Raw genomic sequence first — 20,154 nt, 5'->3', positions numbered from 1 at the left:
TGGAGGAGCATCGTGTAAAGCCGTCTGCCAGCTTTCGAGCGAGTCGAGCGGAAACCCGTCGCTGGGATGCTTGACCTTGACCCAAGCCGATATCAACCAGCCTGTCAAAATCTCTGGAAGCCTTTCGGGCCTTGCCGCCGGAAAGCACGGAATCTCCGTCTGCGTCTCGGGAGACTTGTCTCAAGGTGCCTCGTCCTGTGGACCCATTTTCAATCCATTTGGTGCGTGAGATTTCGTTGTTCCGAACAAATCACACGTGTTCGACTTCTGTCGGACGTGTCGGAGACCCTGCTATATTTGGTCTGGCTCTCACTCTGGATGCTTCCATCTCTTGTTGTTAGGAAAGACACACGGAGCACCCACGGACGCACAGAGAATGGTGGGTGACTTGGGAAACATTGTTGTCGATGAGAACGGGAATTGTTCCGTTCAGATTTCGGACCCAAAGGTTCAGCTTTTGGGTCCTCATTCTGTTCTGGGACGTTCACTGGTGATCTACGTCGGTGAGGACGACAAGGGCCGCGGTGGACACGAAAATTCGTTGACGACGGGCAATCCTGGTCCACGCATTGCGGCGGGCGTGATTGGCTTGTCGGTGTAAGGAACTGACAGTGAGGGCGATTCCATCGCACACAAGCCCTATCGTTTGTCTAGCGTTTTCGAACTAAACATTGGTTACACCGACTCTTTCATCTAAGCGATGGCCTCGTCACTATTTCGATTTTGGGAGCTTTTTTTGGCATCGCAGTGCATCCCGTACTAGTTGAAAGCTGATGGTATCCACCACTGTTCCTTGACGGACAACCCGCGTTGTCCCGGTCGTAACGTAGGCGTACTGGTGCTGTTGACAAAAACATTTACTAGCCAAGAGACAACATACTGCGTTTCTTTCATTCTACTAAACGTGCTTTATTATTCTGAAACCTTGGTAACGATGCCGGTTCCGACAGTCATTCCACCTTCACGCATATTGAAACGGAGGCCGGGTTCCAACGCCACCGGTGAAATCAACTCCACATCAACGGTCGTATTGTCACCGGGCATGACCATCTCTGTACCGCTCTTCAACTGAAGGGATCCCGTAATATCGGCAGTTCGGAAAAAGAATTGTGGGCGGTAATTGGTCATGAACGGGGTGTGACGGCCTCCTTCGTCCTTCTTGAGGGCGTACACTTCCGCTTCGAACTTTTTGGACGTCTTCATTGACCCCGGCTTGCACAGAATCTGACCGCGGCGAACATCTTCACGTTTGAGACCTCGCAAGAGGGCTCCAATGTTGTCTCCCGCCATACCGAAATCGAGCAGCTTTTTGAACATTTCCACACCGGTGCAGATCGTCTTGTGGTTCTGATCGAGTCCAATGACGTCCAGCTCGTCACCTACGTTGACCTTTCCCTGCTGCACTCGTCCCGTGACCACGGTTCCACGGCCGGCAATCGAAAAGACGTCCTCAATTGGCATGAGAAAGTCCTTGTCCAAGTCCCGCATGGGTTCCGGAATTTTTTCGTCAACGGCTGCCATGAGTTCTAGAATTTTTTCGGAACCAATTTCGGGATTGCGGCCTTCGGCCGCCGCCAGGGCGGATCCCCGAATGATCGGAATATCGTCTCCGGGAAAGTCGTAAAAGTCGAGCAACTCCCGAATTTCCATTTCAACGAGCTCTAGCAATTCTTCGTCGTCGACCAAGTCCACCTTGTTCAGAAAGACGACAAGATTGGGGATTCCGACCTGTTTAGCGAGCAGAATGTGTTCTCGAGTCTGGGGCATGGGACCATCCGTCGCCGCTACGACGAGGATGCCGCCGTCCATCTGTGCGGCTCCCGTAATCATATTCTTGACGTAATCGGCGTGACCGGGGCTAACAAGGATCAACAACAGGGAAGAACGAGTAGAAAGGACAGCAAACGTGTGAGCTAACAAGGGCAGAAACCGTGTATTGTGACGGTACCATACCGTTCGAGGTACTCGTTCACGTGGAGCCTGCAGAGTCTTACCAATCAATATGTCCATAATGACGATTGGCCGTCTCGTACTCAATGTGGGAAGTGTTGATGGTAATTTTACGAGCCTTTTCTTCGGGTGCCTTGTCGATTTGTTCGTAAGTCATGGCTTGACTCCATCCCTTCTCGGACAGGACTTTGGTAATGGCCTGCGTCAAGGTGGTTTTCCCGTGATCGACGTGTCCAATCGTCCCAATGTTCACGTGCGGTTTATCCCGAGAAAAGTTGGCGGCGAACCCGCGGGCTACCGTGCGGGAATGCGCGAACGCGAAACGTCGCAACGCCGTCGAGGACGACCCCGTCCAACGCAACAGCAACGACGAATTCATCACGAACGAACGAACGGTGGTAGTGGTAAGCAATGGGAGAAGGCACGGATGGATTCCGATTAGACAAGCGATCACAACACGGGTCCGGTCCAAACAAGAACAGTACTCGCGTCTCTTGTTGGTTGCGGAACTATCTACAAGGAGACGTTGGAAAGGCTAGTCAAACTATGCGTTTGTACAGTTCGTAGTGTCGTTGGGGACCATGGGCGACAAGCAAACATCTCACATTACTGCGCCGACACGTTCCTTGGTGCTGCTGATGTGTCGCACGCTGTCCGGCGGACGGCCAGAGAAAAACACTGCCTTTCATTTTCGGAGTGCAACCACCTAATTTGAAATTTCTACTATCCGACAAGATCTTTCTCCGGGTGAGAACACTCTTACCGCTTTACTCAAATCATTCGCTAACCGAATACCGTACTACGATTCTACTTTGTACGGCTAGTACGGAATCCACGAGTGTGTGTTTTGGCCCCCACTACACGAGACGACATAACTTTTTGCTGTTTGACAAATCAACAAAAAAGCAAACAAAGTTATTCCAGCGTTAACCATGGTACGTAAGCCGGCTTGGTTTCGAATGACATTCCGTACAGTCTCTTGACCACAGAATCTTACTTGTCGTGTTTGCTCCTTTTGTGCATCGATCAATCACCAGGCACCCAAGAAAGGAACCAAAAAGGGCGACGCCAAGCCGAAAAAGGCGGTGGCCGACCCGCTCTTTCCCTCCCGTCCGCGCAACTTTGGCATCGGTAACGATATTCGCCCCGCCGGTCGCGATCTTTCGCGTTTCGTGCGATGGCCTCGTTACGTCCGCATTCAGCGTCAGCGTGCGGTTCTCTACCAGCGACTCAAGGTCCCTCCGGCCGTCAACCAGTTCACCAAGGTGATTGGCAAGAACGAAGCCATGACCGTCTTTACGCTGCTCAACAAGTACCGCCCGGAAACTCCCGCCGCCAAGAAACAGCGTATCAAGGAAGCCGCTGCTGCTGGTGGAAAAGATGCCGGTAGCAAGGCCCCGCATCAAGTCAAGTACGGACTCAAGCATATTACCACGTTGGTGGAAGAAAAGAAAGCCCAGCTTGTGTTGATCGCCAACGACGTTGATCCCCTCGAGCTTGTCATGTGGTTGCCTGCCCTCTGCCGCAAAATGGGAGTCCCCTTTATGATTGTCAAGGACAAGGCTCGTCTCGGAGCCTTGGTGCACATGAAGACGGCTGCCGCGGTGGCTTTGACTGGTGTCGACAAAGCGGACGAAAAACAGCTCGAACTGCTCAAGTCCCTCGGTACCGAAAAGTACAACGACAATCCGGAACTGCTCCGCAAGTGGGGAGGTGGTAAAATGGGTCTCAAGACTCAAGCCAAACTCGACAAGCGTGCCAAGGCCGTGGCCATTGAAGAAGCCAAGAAGTTGGCCTCTTTGGGACGCGCCTAATTGGACAGCCAACCGCATGGTTGTGACGCTCTTTGTAACGATAGACTATACATACCAGTTGAGACTGTTGACACTGTTGCCCCGGCACAGTCGAGGTTACACTTAAATGCCTTTGTTATTGTCGCGCCAATCCGGAAACACGCACAAAGTGTGCATGATCTTGGCTGGTGCTGAGAACAGGCTTCAAACCTGTTGGGGCTTGACGGCCCAGTGGTTCGATTCCACCTTGCGCACGTTTTTGTTTTCGTAGTTTGAAAATTGTAGCATTCCTATGTGTTATCTTCTCTGGCTTGATAATCGTGTTAATACTGGGAAGTCTTTCCTGTACGGTATGTTAAAGTTACTTGTAAACCGGGCCTTTGGCATTCATTGGTGACATTGAAGTTTAAAAATCCGACTAAATGTAGACCACCCACAAACCGGCTATTGAATACGATACATTTCTCTCTATTACACAGTCCTTTAAAATACAATTTTCAATTTTGACGAGACAGGCAAGTACTCTACAACAAGTCGAAATCATCCAGCTTGTCGTTGTACTTTTGGACCGTCCGTCGAATCTTGGACTGATCGACCCAAGTCACATAATCTTCCATGGATTTGGACACCAAGAAGGATGGATCGGTCACTACATTGGGTCCCACGCGGACCTGACCCTGTTCCACCCATGTTACCGCGTTCTTGATCGATTCCGCCATTTTTAAACGCACCATGATCACGGGAAGTCGTCGCCGGCAAATTGCCGAGACCGTCACTTCTTCCGCCTTCTGCAACGACTTTGTTGTCGTTATCACACCCATGTCGTTTAGTTTCGCTAGCAGCTGATCGGTCATGGCAATGCGAAACGAATTATCGGCTGGGAGAGTCTTGAGTTTGGCCGATAGTTTGGTGATCATTCCCACTATTCGACTGTAGCTAGTGTAATCCTCACGGTTCTGAATGTGATACCGTCGCATTACCTTCGCCACCCGCAGATTGTCTTCGCCCTTCCATGAATACAAGTCGACCTTCCGCAGAAGCTTCTTCTCGTGATGCTTCAATTGTCTCATGTTAACAATTCTTGACTCCACTTACACGCAGCAATACGTTTTGGAGTACAGCGCTACCAAATTGAAGCTTCTAAATGAATAAAGGAACAGTTTGCACAGGCGTCAATGGGAAAGAGTACTTTTCTATTGCCTTTCGATGGCTCGAAATAGATCAAAAATGTTCATTAGGGTTGAAGGTTTACCTCGCTACCTCCTTACTAAACGACAATTCGGACAATTCCTTTCCAGCTCAAAGCCTATGATTGGGTATCGAATTAATGTCGTATGAGGAAATTAGCTATCAAAGGGATAGATTTCGAAATGAAAGTCTACGTGGCTGTTTAGCTATTTCGAACTAGTTGTCACCACCACCGACATGATATACTTCCAAGCTGTCTCATGTTCTTTTTCAAGCAACACATCATTCTATCGAGGAAAATCGATCGTCAAACCCCAAAAGTAGGTAACCATGTTGTCTGTGAACACGAGAAGGTTCCAACGGAATCACAGCAATCATTGTTGGGATGAAAGGGGGAAAGCTGTGCCGTCTATTTCAATATGCCCACGAAATCTGACTTTTATCGGAAGTTTTTCCGAGACAAATTGCGTGATGTCGAATGCATATTTGTGCATCTACTGTGGAAATCGGCTGATCGCTGAAAAATGTGTTCATGCCACTCGGCGGCCCGTTTTCATAAGAATCCTTGTTGAAAATTTGCTAAGGTCACGGAGTCATGAAATAAGTCGTGGTACACGATTTTGCTCCGCGAAAGTACAGCTTTCATTGTGTGAAAAGGATAAAGAGAACGATCGGCTTCGCGAAGCACGCTTCCCAAATTTCCACCTTCTAGTTTGCATCGTTGATCATCCTGGGTTTAATTGGCGACCGATAGATGCAAAAGAATTTTCGGATTCTCTCTCGGGTTGTCAATCGGAAACCCTTGCCATTGTTGAAAACAGGAGGCGAAATACGCGTCTTTCTTCGATCGGAAAGTTCGCTCTTCCTCCACGTGTTTCGAGCTCTGCTTTTTCTTGCTTCTCCGTGACTGACTGTCCTTGGGATTTGAATTAGCCACAGAATCCCATATGCAAATATTTTATTCAGTCCCGAGCTCGTATGGTATCTACCGTTTACTAGGAACACTAACGAACTTTCTTCCTCTTTTCCTTACATTAGAAACAAATAAAACCCAACTCGACCTTTTGCAATGACCAACGGAAATGGATCCACTGTTTTGATGAGTCCCACGGCTTCAACGTTGAAGCGCTCTTTGCGTTCGGCGACTCGTGTTCAGTCGGAGCAGCTTGAAGAGGCAGCCCTCATTAAAGAAGAGAACCAGATGTTGGATGACGAAGAGGTCACTTCGGAAGAAGAGGGAGACGGCGACGGCGACACGGTGGTTGAGCGTACCATTTTCACGGTTGCTTTAGTGAACAGTGTGGTTGATTCCCATCAGTCGTCAAGCGATTTGTCGCAAAAGTCCGATGGGTCGGCTGACAATCGCAAATACGGACTGCGCAAACGAAGGCGTCAATCGGGGGAAGATTTGAAACGTCTGGAGCACAATCAGATGACCAAAGATGGAGGGCTTGCTCGTCAGAAGGATAGGGCAGCCACGCAAGAGTGCGATATATTTGGCGAAACGACAGCTGAGATTGCTTCCGCTGCGGCAATCCCATTACCCCCCGCCACTGCACCAATAGAAACCCATAAAAAAGTACAGACTCAGCCGGTGATCACACAGTTGCGAGTAAAAGATCCACCACACGTCGCTCGAAAAAACAATCGACGTCCACTGAAGCCTCCAAAGCCGATGTCTACACCCATTTTGCCTTCATCGAGTTCTGTACCTAATCCTCTCTCTAAGCCTCTCCCTTCGACTCTAACCCCTAGCTTTCCAACAAAGACAATCAAATGTGAACCTGAACAAAGCTTTAAATCAGTTACAGTGCCATGTCCTTTACCAGCAGTAGCGTTTGACGAAAAAGTTGACTTTGACGGGGATAAACGTAAGGTCAATTTCAATGACATGGTAGGGACTACGCGCCTTCGAGGATTCTCCATTGACATGGACTGTAAGTTTATTTTTTTGAAAATGTCATGCTTTTTCTTGATCTGTGTTTAACACTATCGACCGACGAAATCCTCTTGTTTCAGCGGTTGGTCTAGATTTTCCTGATGATAACTCAGTAGCCGAAACTGGGGATCTTCCTCTTGTAGGAGGACGTCGCGATCGTGCGTTTTCGTTTGAATGCTTTGCGTTTGGAATCAATGCCGACGAGCCGCTTCCACCTTTGGAACAGTCAGTAATGTCGCATCCCGGAGGAGGTATTGACTCAATGAGTGGGCGTCTTCGTGGTGACTCGATTATTTTTGATCCCTCCAGTTTTCAGGAAGGTGGTATTCACGAGCAGACTGCGCTGGAGCGAAATCGGGCAACTGCAGAGGCACTGAAGCCAACTCTAGTGATGCCAAAAACAGTTTCTGTGTCGCGAGAAACGCTGGTTCTTCCTCCTCCGTTACTTGCATCCAATACCACAGTACCACTTCCAGAAGTCCAGTCTTCGATGCAGTCCCTGGCGATGACGAATTATGCAGGTACCACCATGCAGAATCCTGCAAGTACTACCGTGACGACTCCGGGCGGGTCGGCTACTTTTTCGTTGGAACTGCTCAACAAAGATGGCCGGATTGGAATCTACTTGCCGGACGCACGCCGCGCGCGTATCGCTCGCTTTCACGCGAAACGGATTAAACGCATTTGGCGCAAGCGGATCAAATACGATTGTCGCAAAAAGCTGGCCGATTCGCGGCCTCGCATCAAAGGTCGCTTCGTGAAGCGCTCGGATATGGACGATGAATAAAATACTCTTATCTCATAAAATATGTAAAACTTTCTCTTGATAGACAATGGCTCTGTACTTTAAACTTTGTTTCGAGTGAAGGCCATAAGGCTACAAAAACGAACCGCCTACGAAAGATCGGATACAACACGTGAAGTCTTGAGCCACGGGTGACTCATGATACACAGTGCGGCACACCTAACACCAACATACCTACAACCTCTTTTGTAAACAACATGCGGTATACAGTTAATAGCTACCAGTAAAGGGTCCAAATGCCCAGAAATCAGTTCCAGTGGAGATAGCGTAGGCCACTCGACCGCCCACAACGGCAACTATACCTGACCAGACAAAGGTAAGAACCAACGATTTCTTGTCCACCTTGGAGTAGTCAATCTTTTTCCCTGTTCGATCCATTTCCATCCGCGCAAAGGCCCAGTCTTGCGGATTCCGCAAGTACGCATCCATATTGCCCTGAGCCTCATCCCGACTGCACTTGTCACCGGCCATGAATTTCAAGACGGCTTGCTCGTAGTCTTCCGATTGAAAAACGCGTTGAAACCACGGTTTGGGGCCGTGCATAAGCAAGGTACGTGTAGCATCGTAGCCTGCTTCGGGACCTTCCTCTGCTTTGGTGGCTACCCACTTTTCGCCGTCGAACTTTGGAGCCATGAATCGTGCCGACTGGGATAACGATCCCGTCGCCGTCGGGACTGATGATCTCTGAGGCTGGGGAGTCGTAAAGGCTTGCGCCAGACCGAAAACAAAGAACAATATAAGCAAGGTTTTCATCATAATGAGGGCACGGTGTTGTACAACAGATTGCCGGCGTGATCTCTACGAAAGCCGATAGAATATGCTACGGAACGATTCCTAGAGAGGGTGCGGAGAATCCTTTTTTTTGCAAGCTACCCGTATAGCGACCATGCACATACGTGGAAAGATCGTCGTGCTGGGGTACTTCAACATCACCCTTATCCTTAGTGCATGAAAATCAAAAAAAGAAAACAAACAACTCCCCCAACTTATGGACGGACTTTACAGTTGGCCACGAAATCATCATTCCATTCCGCAGTGTATACAGTGAGACAGCTCTATAGAATACAGCTGAAACTTAGTCTCTCGCTCTCTTGATTGCGGGTTGCCCATCCATCCCTTGCGGCGGTTTAGCCCAAAATTCGACCCGCCGGTCGGCCGTCATGCCGCCCGAAGCCAGCAGAGGCAACTTGTCGTGGGCGGCCACTGCCAAGACAGGTCCTTCGTGACATTCCAGCACTTGCTGAATTTGTCGAGATTGCAAATCATACAAACAAATCTTGCCCGTTTCGCTTCCCGTCACAATATTCCCATCGTACGTGAACGTTGACACAACCGAGTACTTGTTGTTAACGTGATGCAGCTCACTTTGGTATGTTTTGGCGCATTTGCTGCTGCCAATCCGGTTCACCGGCCACAAACGTAGCATTGAATCCAGCGTTCCCGCCAATACGTATTTACCGTTGGGGCTGTAGGTGATGTGCGAAACAGGCGGATTTTTAGCAGCGTAAATTGTTTTCAGGCATTCACCCGTCGCCACGTCCCATATACGGATCAAGCCATCGTGCGAGGCGCTGCAGACACAGGTTCCGTCCCGATTGAAGGAAACGGCCGTGACTGGGTCCGAGTGCGCGGGCAGTGTACTTACACACTCACCCGAACGAACGTCCCAGAGTTTGACCGTTTCGTCGAATGAACCGGACACCAACATGGATTGCTTCTGATCGACACAAAAGACAAAATTGTCGTGGCCACGAAATTCCACGAGCGCGTCACCCGTGACAGCGTCCCACACGCGAATGGTTTTGTCGTCGCTAGCGGTCGCGAGTAGAGGGGATGTGGGATTCCAACACACTTCGTTGATGCCTCGCGAATGCCCGAGGCAAGTGACTACCGGTTGCAGCTGTTTAGTAGCGGATGCGAGCGGCGCATCCCCCACGACAGTCGTCGAAGTTGTCATCGTTGGGAGGCTTTCGTACATATCCTGCGACAGATCCCACAGCCTTACGGAACCATCCGCGCTCGCGGAAGCACACAAGGCATGAGAGCTCTTGCATAAGCGATCCGGAGCAAACTTGACGGAAGAAACAGCGCGTTTGTGTTCACCATACAGACTCAAGTTATGGTAGCCGCCTCTATCAGGAGGAGCAGAAACGAAAGCCCGCTTTTTCGAAGGCGTCGCGGTAAGAGTAGGTGAAGACGCTTCGTCACCCGTCATTGTAGCTCCCAGCGAACGACTCTTCTACCGAGTGCTGTTCAGTAGTTGTGCTAAAGTGTCGATGTAGTAGTATTGAGCTGCTTCTAAGACGCTATCAGGAGGAGTTTTTGCTTAAGCTTGCGGACAGTGAAAGGCAGAACTTCGGTTTTCCTCGCTTTGACAGTGTCCTTGTTACGGTCATGTTGGTTGTTTTGGATTTCCTGCTGCTCGATTCTGATGTGACTGGGAGCAACCGAGGTATTTGGTTGCTTCAAAATTTACAATGCAAATTCAACTTTTGATTGTCCAGACTGAAAAAGCACCTTGGGGGCTCATGAGCGATTTTGTGCAGTGGCTTATAAAAGAAGGATTGTCCCGTGGTTATCGAGAGATATACGCACGCAGACGGGGTGAGGGCTGGGGATCGGAGTGCAACATCACTTTCGAACTTATTGCGTCTGTCCTAGCTATTCGAGTTTTGCTTGCCGAAGAAAAAGAGGGCAATTAGGAAATTTGGAAATCCAGTTCGAAATTTTGGCCTAATCACATGTATGTTCGTTATGGGAAACCTTCCTTTTATTCTATGGTTACTATATTTTATTGCCTACGCCTGCTTAAGTATTCTTGCCAAACGGCACTGAAAATAGCGAACCACCTCACCAACACCTATAACGGGCGGCTTCTATAGCCGCGAGACGCTGGAGAATGAATGAGACTCGCGATCGCTCCGTGCACCTCTCCTCAAGCAGATTTCCCTTAGCGCGAAGGTTACTACTGTAAGCTCGCCGGTGTGCACTAACTGTAAAATGCGGATCCGCCCAGTTCCAATTACAGCCTCTCACCGTTTTGGACCGGAGAACGCAATCGTTGCTCTGAAGAGAGCTAGTATCTCCTGTCCGTGTCATCCGGTGAATCAACTGTCTACTACAGAGTATACCGTTGAGATTGCTATCGATCTGGCTGGCGGTAGACCCGGGCATCGAAAGCTATTGATATCCAGCGCCTGAGTATCATCATATCCATCGTTAGTTGCGTTAGCACTCTCATTTTTGGCAAGGCCTTTTCGAAGAAAGGCTGCCATTGCGGCTACCGCACACGGTGCGATCCTCTAATATGACCAACCCATCTATCTTTCCATCGCTGTGGAGCGAGAGCTTACCTTCTACGGAGGAAGGTCGTCAAGATGAGTCGGCGAGGTCGCCCAAGTATGTGCACGAAGTAAATGTCTCTGCAGCTGGGCTTTCCTTAGGGAAGCAGCAGCGAGAAGAACCAGGACAACAGCCTGTACATGTTTCATGGAAAGCAGATCCCGAGTTGTCGTCCAATCAATGGAATATGAATGGGAGTGGTGTGTTCGGAGCAAGCCACTCTTCTTGGAACGATCTGCACGATTCCTCGTCACAGCACTCTAGAAATAGCAGTATTTGGGCAGACAACCACTCGAGGACGTCGCATAGTTCCAGCGCAGCCTTTCATTCCGGATCATTCTCTGGCCTTAGAACGCAGTACGCGGACAGTCTCGATCCTTCCTCGAATCACACACAAGACTCGTCATTCTCGAACAGCCTCGCGCAGCTTTCCATCGGCCCCAACACCTCGACCTATGCTCACCAGGATGGTTTGAATCCACTTATAGTAGGCCCACCGAGCCCAGCGTCGAGCCCGCAATCGCAGACGGCAGCTTCTCCGTCCTTTCCAGCCTCCGATTATTACTACTTCCCGGCCAGCAGAAACGATAACCAAACTGACGCTTCGGTAATATCGAAAGGAAACCATAGCATTCCTGATTTAATGAACGCCCATTCCGGTTCAAGTGCTGGTCAAACGTGGAGTACAGGAGGATCATCTATAGGAAAGAAAGCCGCTCCTCCAGGATTTGCTTCTCACCACGCATCGAATGAGCTTTCGGCAGTTCTCGAATCTGAATTTGCGGATTCGATGTCGCCTCTACCGCGAACCAGCCAAAATAGTGACGGTACGAGCAGCAACCCCCAAGCCGCAGTAACAGCTTCATGGTCCAACCACGACAATTGTCCCAAGAAAGATCCTGCGGATAATGGGGTCAACACCAGTCAAGAATCACGTCGTCCCAGGCAACGCGGCAAACAGCGAGCCAACAAGCGCAAGGGAGGCGGCCGGGGTGGAAGTAGTGGTGTCAGCAGTACCGGCGGCCCGTTGACCCCTCAAACATCACCGCTCAGGGAGCACAAGTCCATACAGCAACTATACAGTCCGCGATCTATCAAGGACACTTCCATGGCGTCGCCATCGACTTTGCGTTCGACCCAGGAAAACGCACGGGCCTCGTATACCTCTGAATCTCTTCAACAGCTTTCTACGGTATCGGATGAGACAGCTTGGGGAACGAATATGACCGCAGATTTAGATAAGCATTCGTATCACAGTCAACACACCATTGATCGGTCCTCGCAACATCTGTCTCCAACCAGGCCATCCCATCAGCCACCTATTTTGCCTACGCAACCCCCTCTCATTGACGATGCATCGTTCGATGATGATGAAGTGGACGACTTGCATGATTTTGCGGAAGAAGGGGACGACGATGATGCGTGGGAAGCCAAATCCTTTTCAGCTCCATCGAGTTCCTCACCTCGCACGAAAAAGAAAGAATGGCTACTGCGTATGAATCGAAAATTGCAGGAAATCCCAATAGGGCAGCTCGACCCCTCAACTGTCCCCCTATCAGCTATAATGAATGCTTGGGCCAAAACGAAAAGCGCACAAGGAGCATCCATGGTTGAATTGTGGCTGAAGAGAGCGCAACAGGAGTACGATTCGGGTAATCGCCAGGTGATACCGACCACCAAGATGTATACCATGGCAGGTGCGTATTGAGCAATTCTATTTCCTTTGGCTTCATGCATATCTCTTCTTATCTTTTTGTTGGCTTACTTTCCTAGTGGATGCCTGGGCTCGGAGTGGCGAAGGAGGAGCAGCCGCACAGCATGCGGAGGCCCTTTTGCAGCGCATGCACCAGCTATATAAGGGTGGTGGTCACGATGCACTCCGTCCAACCACTGGCATATTCAACGCCGTCATCAATGCCTGGGCCCGTAGCAAGGAAAAAATTGCTCCAGCTCGCGCCGAGCAGATCTTGTCCTGGATGCAGACACTGCACGCTTGTGACATCCAGCCAGACAAGTACACCTTCAATACCGTTATCCATGCCTACGCTAAGGCTGGTGGTACGGAAGCAGCGGCGAAAGCTCAAGAGCTACTAACGCGCATGCACGCTAAGTTTAAAGAAGGAGCCACACAGGCAAAGCCAGACACGATCACGTACAACGTGGTCATTAACTGCTGGGCCAAAAGTGGTGGCAAAGGTGCTTCGATCGAAGCCGAAAAGCTTCTGGCTCGAATGCATCGCTTACACGAAATGGGAGACCCCGATGTTAAACCAAATGTGGTAACTTACGGAGCAGTAATTGATTCCTTTGCCAAGAGTGGCGAACGTGGTGCAGCAGCTCGTGCGGACTCTTTGCTTGCCAACATGATGCAGCTACACCAGACAGATCCCGTCCGGCACTCGGATCTACTACCCAATACGTATGTTTTCAACACTGTGATTAATTGTTGGGCCAAGAGCAAGGAACACGACGCTGCTTCAAAAGCAGAAGAAATGCTCGTTGCAATGAGTAGACTTCACGCTTCGGGAATGCCAAGCCTCAAGCCCGACGCCTTTACGTACACGGCCGTGATTGACGCTTGGGCGAAGAGCGGCTACCGTGGAGCTGCGGCTAGAGCAGACCAACTATTGGATAAAATGGAAGCCAAGTACATAGCTGGAGATAAAGATCTCAAGCCTAACACCTTTACATACAATGCCGTCATTAATGCCTTGGCAAAAAGTGGTGAAGCAGGAGCGGCTGCGCGAGCCGAGCGAGTCTTGCAAAATATGGTAGGTCGCCACCGCAACAGTGGCGGGGAGGATGTGAAGCCAACGACGATCAACTTCAATACAGTTCTTGATGCCTGGGCGAAGAGTGGCGGTGGCAGAGCAGCAGCGGAACGAGCCGAGGAAATTTTGGAGTGGATGGACCGTTTGCATAAGCAAGGAAACCATGATGTGAGACCCGACACTATTACCTTCAACGCAGTCCTGGACGCTTGGGCGCGTTCCGGCGATCGAATGGCGCCTCGCCGGGCTGAGCAGATATTGGATCACATGGATGACTTGTGCCGATCGGGAAACAAGGGAGTCAAACCTGACACATACACATATAACACCTTGATCAACGCTTGGGCAAAATCCGGTGAGCGCGGCTCTGCAGCACGGGCTGAACATGTCCTCTCTGTCATGGAACATAGACACCATGACGGTGATAACGATTTCAAACCCAACACTCGAACACACACTTCTGTAATTGATGCCTGGGCGAAGTCTGGGGAGAAGGGCGCCGCCAGACGAGCGGAGCAAATCCTAAACGGCATGATAGAGCGCTATGAAGCAACCGCCGACCCGGACATCAAGCCCAATGTTCATACAGCAAACGCAGTGTGCAATGCTTGTGCTTTTTCGAAACACGAAGAAGATCGTGGCGAGGCCTTGGAAATAGCATTTCGCGTGTTTGACTGGCTATCAACGAGGTCCGAGATGGATCCTGACTCGTATACCTACACTATTCTTTTGTCAGTCTGTGCTAACCTCCTTCCTCGTGACGATCCTGCTACCCGGTACGCGCACGCGCGAGCTTTTTTTGAAAGCTGCCGAAATACGGGCTACGTAAACGACTATGTGTTGCGGAAGCTTCGTCAGACTGTCAGCGATGACGAGTACCTTGGTTTGGTGGACTACAGGACCGAGCCATCCGCTTCCAGTATGCCGTCGTCTTGGACCCGGAACGCCAAATTTAGCACGGCGGGTCGTGGACGCAAGCATAACTGGAACAACAAGACCAATTATAACAACAACAACAGCAACAATCGCCGAGGAAAGTAGCGATGGCATCCATGATTTCATACAACAACACAAGGAAACGACTCGGTTCCCAACCTTTCCGTCCATTTATTCATTTGCTTACTATTCATATCGCATCCAAGCGGCGATGATTGAATTTGACAACGAAAATTCACAAATTCTATTCACCATTCATAATGAGAACGCAACTGAGCAGTCAAAGAAAGTCTCATATCATACACTACGCAAACTTACATTAATATCTGTTAAAGTGTTTTCTTTTACAAGAATGCATTTCTTGCCAACTGCTGTAATCTTTTCCCGGGTGACTGGCTGCAAGAGTTGGCCACCGTCTTTCAACAAAAGCAAGCGATATAAAATTGAAACACCAATGATAAATTGGCTGTGAAACTGCGTTGCAATGATACTCGTTTTATGGCTGAAAACAGACGATGAGAGAGCAAGAGCGTAGCCGTTCTGCAAATTTAGGGAAACAAATGACGAGACACGTGATATAATATTTATGTAAGCAACGGTGTGGCACAAGAGTTTTATCACGCTCGAATCATGCTTCGGTCTGGGGTTCCAATGCAGTCATTCCCGATCGCTCGTGACTGATCAAAGATACCTTTTGTCTACGTCATCAGTCCATTGACTGTGAAAAGCGAATTAACAGTAAGCAAGCCAAACTCCAGCGTCCAATATTGATAGAGAGAATAAGCAAAAGTCGCATCCCAGTGCTGAGGTATTTCATTGTGACGCGGGTCGGTTCCGATCCTGCGCGTCCTCATCAGTGATGCGCATCACGAGACGAGTCGACACCGTCGTGCCACGAAAAAAGGGTCGAGCAAAAATAGTCGTGACACACACCGGGTAGCTTCCATAGCGAAGGATCACGGCCAAAAAATTCGACGCGAATTCGAAAGGAAGGTGTCAAAAGCGAACACAAACGTTCCCTGATCGCTTATAAAAAGGATTCGAAAGATCAGATCGATCAGGTTTCATCCTTTGGCGTGTTTTTCTCAGCTCAATACTTCCCCCCTGCTTACGTTAGCACACGAGTAGTCCTCGTTGTCAAATTATCATGTTGTTGACTACTGGAGCTGCCCGCGTCTTTTTGCGCTCGGCGGCCGTCAGCAAATCTGCCGTCAAGACGTTTGCTGCCCGTGCCGTGTTAGGCTCGGGTCGCTTAAGCTCGCCTTCGTCGTTGGTACGTGCCTCAGCGCTCTTCTTCTGCTCTCCATTAGCAATGGCTTGGTCACCGCTTGAGGATGCATTCGTTTTTCTTTTTTTTTTCTCATGGATAATGATGACCATCTTTTGTTGCCTCACTGTTTACAGTACCACGGATGCTCAGTCCAGACTTTTACTAGTCTCCCCAACGACGCTTCCACCAGTTGCAAGGAAGGACGGGAAGCTTACAACGTTTCGCAGACACACAAGGGCACGGACGCCTGTCTCAAAGTCGGTATTGACAAACTCGGGATCACAGGCCCTTCCACAATCTACCGCAACTTGAACTACGACGAAATCTTTGAGCACGAAGTCAAGAACGGCGAAGGCGTTGTGGCCAAGGCCGAATACGGTGACACATTTTGCGTCGATACCGGAAAATTCACCGGTCGTTCCCCCAAGGACAAGTGGATTGTATTGAATAAGGGATCCGAGACCGAAGCCAACATTGACTGGAATAGTATCAATCAGGCAACCAAGCCGGAAGTATTCGATGAGCTCTACGACAAAGCCGTCGACTATTTTAATCAACGCGAGTCGTGCTACGTCGCGGATGTCTATTGTGGAGCCAATCCATCCACACGCAAGAAGATCCGCTTCTTGTTCGACAAGGCCTGGCAGCAGCACTTTGTAACGAATATGTTTATTCGTCCGTCAGACGAGGCGGAGCTAGATGGGTTCGATCCTGACTTTACCGTTATTAATTGCTGCGCACAGGTAGATGACGACTGGGAACGCCATGGTCTCCACAGCGACACTGCTGTAGTCTTCAACATAGAAAAGAAGACGGCCGTTGTTTTCGGAACCTGGTACGGTGGAGAAAATAAGAAGGGCATCTTTTCACTCATGAACTACTGGTTGCCTATGCAAGGACATTTGCCCATGCACTGTTCCGCCAATGTTGGCAAGGAAGGTGACGTGGCCTTGTTTTTCGGGCTCAGCGGAACTGGAAAGACCACTCTGTCAGCCGACCCGCACCGCGCTTTAATTGGTGACGATGAGCATGGATGGTACGTAGGAGGACTGCTGTTTTTGAAAGCAATGCAATCGTAGAAATGCATTCTGACGAATCTTACGTTTTCTCTATGGACAGGGATCACGATGGCATCTTCAACTTTGAAGGTGGCTGCTACGCTAAGACAATAAACTTGTCTGAAGCGACCGAGCCAGATATTTACCGAGCCATCCACAAGGACGCTCTTCTGGAGAACGTGGCTATTCGGGACGATGGAACCCCTGACTACTCGAATGTCTCCAAGACGGAGAACGGACGTGTCTCGTATCCAATTTTCAACATTCCTGGGTATCACAAGGAGCAAATGGCTGGGCATCCTAGTAACATCATCTTTTTGTCCTGTGATGCATTTGGCGTAATGCCTCCTGTGGCTCGTCTGTCTTCCGGGCAGGCCATGTACCACTTTTTATCTGGATACACAGCCAAAGTGGCCGGAACGGAACGTGGAATCACGGAACCCTCAGCCACATTCTCGACTTGCTTTGGTGCTGCGTTTATGACTATGCACCCGACCGTGTATGCTGATTTGTTGCAAGAAAAACTTGACAAACATGGATCCCATGCCTATCTGGTTAATTCCGGATGGTCTGGAGGTGCCTATGGTACCGGGAAGCGTATGAGTATCAAAACGACGCGCACATGCATTGATGCAATTCTAGATGGATCCATTCACGATGCAGAATTTCAAGTGGATCCTATCTTTGGCTACGAAGTACCCAAAAGCCTTCCCGGACTGGACGATCTTCTCTTGGATCCCAAGTCGACTTGGGATAACCAGGACGCCTACGACGAAACAGCAGCGAAACTTGCCAAGATGTACTCCGACAACTTCAAGCAGTATGAAGGAAAGGGGTCCATTGACTACACCAAATTCGGACCCAAGATATAATTACGGAACAATAAACCGGTCTATAAATGGGAGCCTAATCTATGAACTATGCATAGGTATCTTTCTTGTTCTAGGTCCATGAAATTGTTCGAAATTTGACCTCGAAACCGCGGGACACCGCAGGGCCGTGAGGTGATTTTTGGTTGATTGTCCGGTGTCACGAAGACACAGTGGACATCCGGTACCGGTTCGGTACCGGTTCGGTACCGGTACTGCCTCCGTTATTTTCCTGCCGTACAAATCAAATTGTTTCCAAACACTCTGCACGATGTCTTATTGCTCATTGTTCTATAGAGGAGAGAGACTTCGAAGCCATTCATGATTTCTCGGCCTAAACCAGTCTTAGCTCAAAAATCATAATGACAAGTGCAGCTATTGCATCATTTCCACCAAAAAGCGTGGCCAAAAACTCTGCCGAGATAGTAAACGAATGCGAATATCTCGAGGTGATCGGGAAGGGCGACCATTCAGTTCTCGTCGTTGAAATGGCCGCGCTTATGGTGGAAGGCGATCTCGTGGCTGCTCGTCATCTTTGGCGACGGTATCGCGACGATTCCATCAGGGCCACCGCTTTAGAGCCATGGTGGAGCGTTGCGCAATGCATGATGGAATGGGACGTTGCGAGTTCCTGGGTTGCACTTCAGGTTATTTCGGATGGTAGCGATTCTCTTTTCTCCACTTACGCCAACGAAATCGTGCAAGCATACCGTACTCGCTTGGCTCCACTCTCTCTACTCAAATCGATTGACGTGACATCGAAAGTGTCATCTTTCGCGGTCTTGTTGAACATGACCGAGGAAGATTGCGTTCAGTTTCTCAATTCACGAAAGGATACTCATCTAAGCAGTGATGTTTTCCAAGATATGGAGATATACACACGTATTGTGGCCTTTCTTGAAGCCAGTGCTAATGAAGTACACACTGACTAATACAACACTAACCTCGTTCCTTATTTGAGCCGCAGCTACAGTCCGTTTGAATTATAAAAGCATGAACATATTTGCGATAGGTTTGGGGGGATATCCCGACAAAAGGGCGAAAGCCTCTTAAAGCCATCGGCTTGCCACGTTCATCCGTATCCAACGCCACCCATAAAACTTCTGGGGTCTGGAACACTGCCATTAAACTCTGCGTCCCGAAAATCCATTTCTGGATGCTCTTCTTGCCATCGTTCCAACATGATCTTCTTCCTTACCTGTTCCAGTTGAGCGACGTTCAATTCGACATCAAAACGCCCGGTTAGAGCTGACGCCCACACCAGCCCCTTATTGGCCTTTTGTAAATAAAGCACTATACTTCCATCTTCCAAACACCATGTACTTTCTGCCGTCTCAATAGTGTTACATGTCTTCTCATCAATAAACAGACTCTTGCTGCCTTTTAAACCCAGCTTCAGGTGATTTGCCTGTATATCACAAGACAATTGCGAAGCCGATTCCAAAAACTTCGGAGCTGGAATGTAAATTACGACCTCGTTTAAGGACTGTTCCCACTCATACACGGCGTTTCCTTGATAGATAAATTTAAAACGGTTCGTTACGGAATCGTGCTCGAAAGTCGCTCGCAATGACTGTTTTAGTAGCACCGGGTCTTCAGCACTACGTTTCGACGTCGACGACAAACCGGGCTCATTCGCACTACCATCGGTGCTGTCGTCGCTATCAATGTGATCAAATTTTGAATAATCTGACAACGCGCTCATCAGCTGCAAGAAGGGGCATACACCGTTCTTTCGGTCGCCAATGCACGGGTACGCCTCCTTTTACAATGTGATTTACTTTGGCTGCAGCGATTGCTGCGACTCACAAACACTGTCAGTTACAATAGTGGATTTCCTGAAAAGCAAGCCATAGAATCATTTCCAAAAGAAAAGTAGGGTAGGGTATGGGTGTTATTTCACAGTCACATCCGCAACTCACCGTCAGGCCATATGTCGGAGTATGGTAGTTGCCGCCAAGCTTCTATCACAAAGTGTTAGACATGCTTTTATCTAAATAAAAATTGAGACATCGATACGGTTAGTGGCTCGCGTTTGAGTACTTAATTATACTGTGTCCAATGATCAGCCTACGTTACCAGGGCAATTATTTTATTGTACTTCGTATAAAGTCCATAGAAAGGTACCGATTTTTTTATCCTCACTCGATTCCCAAAGAGCGAGCCTCTCACTTTTTGGTCTCGTGCTTGGCGAGCCGCGACACTGAATACTGGATACGAGAAACTTTGGGGT

At 49.3% G+C, this 20,154-nt stretch overlaps 10 protein-coding genes across 10 annotated transcripts; 6 read left to right on the top strand and 4 right to left on the bottom strand.

Moving 5' to 3' along the window:
• Positions 1–64: 64 nt before the first annotated feature.
• Positions 65–601, top strand: PHATRDRAFT_15852 (predicted protein; the record flags this gene model as incomplete). Its single annotated transcript, XM_002183952.1, has 2 exons — positions 65–221; positions 342–601. Coding segments are annotated over 2 exons (417 nt in total), but the record flags the coding sequence as incomplete, so codon positions are not given.
• A 290-nt stretch (positions 602–891) lies between these two features.
• On the bottom strand, positions 892–2,517 carry TufA (predicted protein). The gene is made up of 2 exons (XM_002183831.1): positions 1,995–2,517; positions 892–1,858 (listed from the first exon to the last, which is right to left on the bottom strand). Exons 1-2 carry the CDS (start codon positions 2,327–2,329, stop codon positions 913–915), a joined length of 1,281 nt encoding a protein of 426 aa, XP_002183867.1. The 5' UTR covers positions 2,330–2,517; the 3' UTR covers positions 892–912.
• Positions 2,518–2,842: 325 nt separating this feature from the next.
• PHATRDRAFT_23079 (predicted protein) lies at positions 2,843–3,881 on the top strand. The gene is made up of 2 exons (XM_002183951.1): positions 2,843–2,885; positions 2,988–3,881. The coding sequence occupies exons 1-2, from the start codon at positions 2,883–2,885 to the stop codon at positions 3,762–3,764; spliced, it is 780 nt and encodes a 259-aa protein (XP_002183987.1). The 5' UTR covers positions 2,843–2,882; the 3' UTR covers positions 3,765–3,881.
• A 386-nt stretch (positions 3,882–4,267) lies between these two features.
• Positions 4,268–4,813, bottom strand: PHATRDRAFT_15757 (predicted protein; the record flags this gene model as incomplete). The annotated part of the gene is made up of 1 exon (XM_002183830.1): positions 4,268–4,813. The coding sequence occupies one exon, from the start codon at positions 4,811–4,813 to the stop codon at positions 4,268–4,270; it is 546 nt and encodes a 181-aa protein (XP_002183866.1).
• Positions 4,814–5,188: 375 nt separating this feature from the next.
• Positions 5,189–8,477, top strand: PHATRDRAFT_49261 (predicted protein). The gene is made up of 4 exons (XM_002183950.1): positions 5,189–5,251; positions 5,381–6,868; positions 6,951–7,840; positions 7,879–8,477. The coding sequence occupies exons 2-3, from the start codon at positions 6,001–6,003 to the stop codon at positions 7,655–7,657; spliced, it is 1,575 nt and encodes a 524-aa protein (XP_002183986.1). The 5' UTR covers positions 5,189–5,251; positions 5,381–6,000; the 3' UTR covers positions 7,658–7,840; positions 7,879–8,477.
• Positions 8,478–8,714: 237 nt separating this feature from the next.
• Positions 8,715–10,039, bottom strand: PHATRDRAFT_23077 (predicted protein). Its single transcript, XM_002183829.1, has one exon. It carries the CDS (start codon positions 9,888–9,890, stop codon positions 8,751–8,753), a length of 1,140 nt encoding a protein of 379 aa, XP_002183865.1. The 5' UTR covers positions 9,891–10,039; the 3' UTR covers positions 8,715–8,750.
• Positions 10,040–10,762: 723 nt separating this feature from the next.
• Positions 10,763–14,829, top strand: PHATRDRAFT_49258 (predicted protein; the record flags this gene model as incomplete). Its single annotated transcript, XM_002183949.1, has 3 exons — positions 10,763–12,714; positions 12,791–13,525; positions 13,793–14,829. Exons 1-3 carry the CDS (start codon positions 10,983–10,985, stop codon positions 14,827–14,829), a joined length of 3,504 nt encoding a protein of 1,167 aa, XP_002183985.1. The 5' UTR covers positions 10,763–10,982.
• A 904-nt stretch (positions 14,830–15,733) lies between these two features.
• On the top strand, positions 15,734–17,969 carry PEPCK1 (phosphoenolpyruvate carboxykinase). Its single transcript, XM_002183948.1, has 3 exons — positions 15,734–15,997; positions 16,129–17,030; positions 17,114–17,969. Exons 1-3 carry the CDS (start codon positions 15,872–15,874, stop codon positions 17,922–17,924), a joined length of 1,839 nt encoding a protein of 612 aa, XP_002183984.1. The 5' UTR covers positions 15,734–15,871; the 3' UTR covers positions 17,925–17,969.
• Positions 17,970–18,202: 233 nt separating this feature from the next.
• CSN8 (COP9 SigNalosome subunit 8) lies at positions 18,203–18,881 on the top strand. The gene has a single exon (XM_002183947.1). It carries the CDS (start codon positions 18,284–18,286, stop codon positions 18,851–18,853), a length of 570 nt encoding a protein of 189 aa, XP_002183983.1. The 5' UTR covers positions 18,203–18,283; the 3' UTR covers positions 18,854–18,881.
• Positions 18,882–18,993: 112 nt separating this feature from the next.
• PHATRDRAFT_15755 (predicted protein) lies at positions 18,994–19,455 on the bottom strand (the record flags this gene model as incomplete). Its single annotated transcript, XM_002183828.1, has 1 exon — positions 18,994–19,455. A coding segment is annotated over one exon (462 nt), but the record flags the coding sequence as incomplete, so codon positions are not given.
• Between the last annotated feature and the right edge of the window lie 699 nt (positions 19,456–20,154).

The sequence above is a fragment of the Phaeodactylum tricornutum genome, chromosome 21 (genome assembly GCF_000150955.2).
Source record: "Phaeodactylum tricornutum CCAP 1055/1 chromosome 21, whole genome shotgun sequence".
Lineage (NCBI taxonomy): Eukaryota > Bacillariophyta > Bacillariophyceae > Surirellales > Neidiaceae > Phaeodactylum > Phaeodactylum tricornutum.
Note: the sequence above shows the minus strand (reverse complement) of the source record. Positions and strands in the feature narration are given on the sequence as shown.

Excerpts from the sequence above, each read along its gene's own strand:
- PEPCK1 (XM_002183948.1), top strand. The coding sequence starts at position 15,872 with ATGTTGTTGACTACTGGAGCTGCCCGCGTCTTTTTGCGCTCGGCGGCC. Across the intron at positions 15,998-16,128 it reads TAAGCTCGCCTTCGTCGTTG|TACCACGGATGCTCAGTCCA; the intron begins GTACGTGCCTCA and ends CACTGTTTACAG. Across the intron at positions 17,031-17,113 it reads GGTGACGATGAGCATGGATG|GGATCACGATGGCATCTTCA; the intron begins GTACGTAGGAGG and ends CTCTATGGACAG.
- PHATRDRAFT_23077 (XM_002183829.1), bottom strand. The coding sequence starts at position 9,890 with ATGACGGGTGACGAAGCGTCTTCACCTACTCTTACCGCGACGCCTTCG.
- PHATRDRAFT_49261 (XM_002183950.1), top strand. The coding sequence starts at position 6,001 with ATGACCAACGGAAATGGATCCACTGTTTTGATGAGTCCCACGGCTTCA. Across the intron at positions 6,869-6,950 it reads ATTCTCCATTGACATGGACT|CGGTTGGTCTAGATTTTCCT; the intron begins GTAAGTTTATTT and ends CTCTTGTTTCAG.
- CSN8 (XM_002183947.1), top strand. The coding sequence starts at position 18,284 with ATGACAAGTGCAGCTATTGCATCATTTCCACCAAAAAGCGTGGCCAAA.
- TufA (XM_002183831.1), bottom strand. The coding sequence starts at position 2,329 with ATGAATTCGTCGTTGCTGTTGCGTTGGACGGGGTCGTCCTCGACGGCG. Across the intron at positions 1,859-1,994 it reads CATTATGGACATATTGATTG|CCCCGGTCACGCCGATTACG; the intron begins GTAAGACTCTGC and ends GATCCTTGTTAG.